The sequence below is a fragment of the Lutjanus erythropterus genome, chromosome 8, assembly GCF_056507025.1.
Source record: "Lutjanus erythropterus isolate fLutEry1 chromosome 8, fLutEry1.hap2, whole genome shotgun sequence".
In the NCBI taxonomy this organism is placed as follows: Eukaryota; Metazoa; Chordata; class Actinopteri; order Lutjaniformes; family Lutjanidae; genus Lutjanus; species Lutjanus erythropterus.
This window is the reverse complement of record NC_139324.1, coordinates 27786156-27792155: the sequence shown is the minus strand read 5'-3', so window position 1 is coordinate 27792155 and position 6000 is coordinate 27786156. Positions and strand designations below refer to the sequence as shown.

Here is a 6000-nt window from a genome sequence, read left to right as displayed (position 1 = left end):
CAAACAAGGATTTTTCCAATAAACCCTGAAAGTGACTGAAATTCCAGCTATTCCAAAGATAGTTCAGCCTTTTAGTGACCTGCAGCAGCAGCTCGTGTCCTTGTTTGCCTGAATTCTGCAGGTTTATTTGTCCAGCTGACAGTAACACTTGCTGTTTATCTGCTCCTTCTACCCAACTAAAATAGCAAAACAAACGTTGCTCCTTCGCTCATTCCTTTGTCCTCTTTTATATTATCTGTAAAACCAATTGCAGATCATTGCCCTTTCTGACATACAACATTATAAAATATAGATTTCACATATCATGGTTAAATTCTAATGGCATTATGTGTTTTTTGACTCGCTGAATAAGACATTTAGAAGGAAAAGGCTAAAACTGGCCCATAAATTAAAGTTTTCATGCATGATACACAGGTATAAGATTTGATTTTGTAGTATTGAATATATCAAAAGCTATTCTAGTATTGCTCAATCATCTCAGGCACCGTTTTCAGGTCAAAATTTTATCAGTAACTCTGGCATTTGTTTATTTTATCCTCTGAGCCAGCAGTGCCAAACATCTCAGCTCACCTGTCAGCCAAGAATAACCTGATAAATAAACAAATAGCACGATAAAATACATTTCACATGTGAAGCAGCAGCAGTAGACAAGGACTACGGTGAAGCAAAGCAGCGATAAGTCTGCATTAGTTTGTGGTTCTTAGTGAAGTAAGTTCATTTTATTTTCAACATGGACATGAATAAGTTCCAATATGTGAATTCTGATGTATTTTAGACTTTCTGCCTTTATTTCAGCAAAATATTCAGTCTGTCTAACAAATTTGTATATATTATTCTGTGACCCTGTCGGACGGCCTCATAAGAGGTCCTATAATCCTTCTAAATTATCACGTCTAATTTTATTTTATTATGTTTATTGCAGGTGAATGGTATCAGGTTATCAGCAGTTGTGTTTTAGCTGTCTGTTGCTTATTGCAGGTGTGAGCAGAAAATAAAGTTCAAGCCTGGAAGTTGTTTTCTGTCTCAAATTGACTGATGATTCTCTTGTGCAAGGACTTACACTAAATTCAGGTTTGCTTGTTTTCACAGCAGGAAAAGCACGGCCATAAATGATAACTTTAATGGTGGGTAAATTCCATTTAGCTGATTCAGTTTAAGGGTCCTGCTGTTGTCTATGTTGGTCCACTGTCACACTGCCATGGTTTACTGGGACACCTAAAGGGACAGTTCACCCTAAAATCAAAAATACATACTTTCTCTCTGGCCTGTAGTGCTACTGTTGATCCATCCGTACTGTTTTGGTGTGAGTTGCAGAGTTTTAGAGATGTCAGCCTTCTCGTGAATATAAATGGAATTAGATGGCGCTCAACTTGTGGTGTTCAAAGTGTCAAAAAATACATTTGAAACCTCAGCAGCAGTTCGTGCCACTGTCTGTATGAAGGTAGTTCCTGCATGAAACTTCTCACAACAAGGTTTGTGGATTATTTAGAGTAACTGGGTCCTGATTTCTGGGAAGAGATGCTGATTTTGAGTTTTTGAAATCATTTTTTGGTGCATTGAGCGCCACAAGCCAAGTGCCAAGAAGGCAGACATCTCTACAACCAATATCTCCAAAACTCTGCAACTCACACTAAAACAATCGAGATCAACAAACAGCACATTATTAAAGTTATTAATAACAACTGTGACAAATCAAAATGTGTGCTGGGAGAAAGGATCTATGTGAAGCCAGCTGGTTTGTGCAAATTAATTCACACAAATAGAAAACGTGCAAAAATACCAAATATATTAGCATAAAGGTACAGAAATAAAATGCAAAGACAATCAATTCATGACTGACCTGCAGTGCTTAATAAAAAATATATGCTTGAATTGTGACACTTTATGTATTTGGCTGATCTATTTGTGTTTACAGCTGCACAGTGAATTAGTCTGACATTTTGAATTATTATTATCGCTGGTTGTCCTTTCAATTTTAAGAAAAGAAATATGTAAATATCAAATTATGGCTACAAGATGTTGCAAAAAATATTATATTGTGATTATTTTGCAATCTGATTCACAATTGGTGGGGAATGATCATTTTTGCATGATAATTTTTATTTTCACTGAAAAAAAACTATTAAAATCATGATATTTCACTTGGCCATATTACGATTTTGATAATATTTCGATTAACTGTGCAGCCCATTATGATCAAAAAAATACTGACTGTCCCTTTACTCTGGCAGGAGCCTTCCCGTTGTTGCTCCCGGTGTCCGCAGGGGGCGCTGTGGAGCAGGAGCGCAGATCCCGTCGGCGGTAAAACAAGTGAATCTTCAGCCTTCAGCAGCTTCTCTTCAGTCATCCAGCACCCAGCGGGCTGAGCGGAGAGCGGAGGGTCACCGCGACTCTTCTTAACTTTGGACTGTAACACTGGACACATCTGGACAGCTGCGATGCCGCTGCTGCTGCTGCTGCAGGGAGGACCCTCTGCTCTTCACCTTGCACTTTTATTTTACTCTTATTTTCTGGAGCCGGCTGCGGTGCTCGGATTCAACCTGGACACCAGGCATGTCATCAGGAAAGAGGGCGAGGAGGGCAGTCTGTTCGGCTTCTCTCTGGCCATGCACCGGCAGCTCAACCCGGATAAAAGAATGTGAGTCATTTCTATTTAATAACTGGACATTTCATCTTTAATCTGTGTTTTATTTGAAAGTGCTGCTGTGGACAGGTTCACAGAAATATTAGAAATTTAACTTTTAAATACCCTTAACCTCATTTATTTCTGTCTAAAGTTGTAATCTGTGATAGGAAACATCTTTTTAATTTAAATATTTCTGACTTTGTAAGATGTGAGGCGTTGCAGCAGCCTATAAAAGTCACTGTATAGTAACTCGACCACAGCCCACGGTGTTTCTTGTCAGATCCTGCGTGTTTTTGTTCTAATTGTCAATAGAGGTGGTCTGTCTCCCTGTGGTGCTTTGAATATGAAACGGTACGGAGCCTAAAGACAACAAGTGAATAAACAAAGGTTATAACTGTGATGCAAATGGGCCTGTAAGGTCAAACTGAGGGAGCACTGAGAGCAGACCTTTAGCCTAATATTACAAATCGTTAGTCGAATGATTGACATTCAAAATTAATTTTCAGCAATCTTGATCACCAATCAGGTAGTTTGTCAAGACAAAAAAGTCACTCTCTGGAATTGCTGCTTCTCTTATTGTAAATGAAATATATTTGAGGTTTGGACTGAGACTAAACAGGCTAATAGGACAACTATTTTCTGACAATGACTAATAAAAACATTAAAAAAGATTAAACAATAATGAAAACAATTCTTTTTCTTAATGATTAATCTGCAGATTATATATTCTCATGTAAGCGTTTAATCTGTCAACTGTCAAAAAACTGAGAAAAACACTTAACACAATTTCCCAGAGACCAAAGTAACATCCTCACATCGCATTTTTTGTTCAACCAACAGTCCAAAACCCAAACACTCTTCATTTTTTGCCAAAAATAAAGAACAAAAAACAATAAATTCTCACATTTAAGAAGCTGGAACCATCAAATATTTGACATTTTTGGTTGAGGAAATTTTTTCAATCAACTAATCAATTAATCAACTAATCATTTGCAGCTCTAATGAAAGTATAAGTAAGTTTTGGCTCTAGGTAAATGGTTGAGGTAGATCAGTCACACTGTCCTCACCAATCTATGTTGAGCCATTGCAGACACCGTAGTTGCAGGATGTAGTCGTGCGCACTGTGTTCATATTCATCTGCGATGCGGAGCGTTGTCTCATTGCATCCTCGATATCGTAGTCAATAAACTAAGTTCCAAGTTATAAAAAGTTGTTTTTGTTGACACGAACATCTAACAGTTGATATTAAACTTTTTTGTATCGAAAGGATCAAAAGACAGTTTGCCAGCTGTTTTGATAATCAATGAAGTGTTGAATATTTGGGTTATGGTCTGAACTTTGAGCTCTTGCAAATTGTGATGAATATTTTCACATTTTTTTGGAGAGCTTTTTACAGCCTAAAGGATTAATCGATTATCGACAGTCCTTTAATCAACTAATTAATCTGCAAATAAATCATCAATGAAAAGTTGCATTTAGTGTGGTACTCGGTAAAATTCAAAGTTTCGTTTACAGAAGAGACTAAGCAGGTGTATTTCACTCAGTAGTTTTATCTGCAACGTTTGAAATATGTGCAGCGCTGAGAAGTGATGACTTCAGTGAGTATTACTGCAGTTGACTAATGCATCCTGTGCCCAGTCGTCTCACAGACGTTCAGAAAGGTCACAAAGGTTCCCAGCTTGTGCCAACATGTGAGTAACCAGCAGTTAAACTGTAAAATGTTTCCTCAGTGCAGCGTTTCACGGATTCCTGGTGACGCAGACACTACAGTACAGTACAGTAGTCATTTCCTCTGGCCAGGCCTGAGGGGGCAGAGGAGACATCAGAGTAGTGATCCTTGTCATCCTGCTGCCACACATAGCGCACCGGGGGGTAAAGTGAGGGGAGGGGGGTGGCATGTTAAAGCCTGCGACCAGGCAGGATGAGGCTGCATGCAGGAGCTACGGTGTTAGCAGGAGCAGGACTCTGCAGCAGCATGTTGACCGACGATGATAAGAAGCTCTGATAAAGCAACTTAGAGGGAAGCCCTGAAGATCCCATAGATTAGGCTGAACTTGTGGAATTTTATCTAACTAGTGTTTTGACTGTAGTGCACAAGCGCCTCGTGGTGTAGTGAATGTGCTGGTCATGCCAGACTGGAGGCGGTCTTCAAAACACACTTTTTTTACAAGGATTCTTTTGTGCACAAAAGAAGAAACCTGCGCCCTTAAAAAAGAGGCACTTTCTACGTTTGTCAGAGCGGACGAGTGTAAAGAGAGTGAAAGTCATATTTGTTGGGTTTGAAATGTGACAGAGGCCTGATAGTTGGTTTTCAGCCAATAAAACGAAGAGGAGAGCGAAGACTCACCTCCCTACAGTCTGATCTGTGAGAGAGCCGCTCACACAGGCGAACATGCCGCACAAAATTCTGCTATAAACACTGCATTGCATCAGTTTTTTTCCGTTTTGCTTTAATATAAGAGTCTTTAACTGGTTACGAAACAGTCTCAGTTTAATACTGATGCCTCTATAACCCACACAAGTATATCAGACCATCAGCAAAACAGTCGCCTGCTTCTTTATTCTTCTTAATGGGGTTTCCTTGGAATCAGATGAAGAGTATTTCTGACTTTATACTTTGTGGTTATAATTGTGGAAACACTACTACTTTTGTCCACATTGGCGTCCAAAATCAACGCAATTTGAAAGTTCCTTGTCGTAACTTTAAGTGACCTTAAAATGTAAAAGCGATTGAAGCACCATTGATTAGTTTACTGCCATTTCTAGGCTAAAAAGGCAGACTAAACCAGTTTGTGAGAAAAACCTGTGAGCTCTGGAGAAATATTACACAAAACATACATTGTGAAATAATGTCTGCGGTCACTGAAGATGCTGCCGGGGGAAAGTATAGCTATATTTGGAGAACCCGACTGAGCTGAAAATTTCACATCAAAGCAGTTAAACATTATTTCTTTTAGTTTGCTTCTTGCTTGCTGAAGGATTTCACTCCTCTCCTGCCCCCTACATCATCATCCCTGTTAGAGAACATGATGATGTTCCTTAAACTAGAAGAAAATCAAACTTGCCATTTGTGGATCAGCCCAGACTTTATTTCCTGCTGCCTGGCAGCCCCTCTTGTCTTATTTAGATAAACCTGCAGTGCCTCCCCTTGATTAAGACCACTTGTAATATTAATGTTTTAATTGTGATTGAATACTACTTTTAACATTTTGTGTAAAGCTCTCCAACTTTTTTTTTTAAATTCATCTTATAATTGCCATTATTGCCATCAAATGTGTCTTACTCGTTATTATTTGTCTTTAAGCCTGTGTGCATCAGCAGAGGGTGAGGGTTGGGTTTGAGGAAGGCGGGGAAAAAATATCAAAATATGGAGG

The 6000-nt window shown here is 38.9% G+C and overlaps 1 protein-coding gene across 2 annotated transcripts in view; it reads left to right on the top strand.

Moving 5' to 3' along the window:
- The first annotated feature begins 2333 nt into the window (after positions 1–2333).
- Positions 2334–6000, top strand: part of itga6a (integrin, alpha 6a) — a 31538-nt gene continuing 27871 nt past the window's right edge. For both annotated transcript variants that reach the window (XM_084725150.1, XM_084725151.1), the window contains exon 1: positions 2334–2638. In XM_084725150.1, coding sequence (XP_084581276.1) covers positions 2439–2638 — 200 coding nt within the window. In that variant the 5' untranslated portion in view covers positions 2334–2438. The remainder of the gene's footprint in view (positions 2639–6000) is intronic.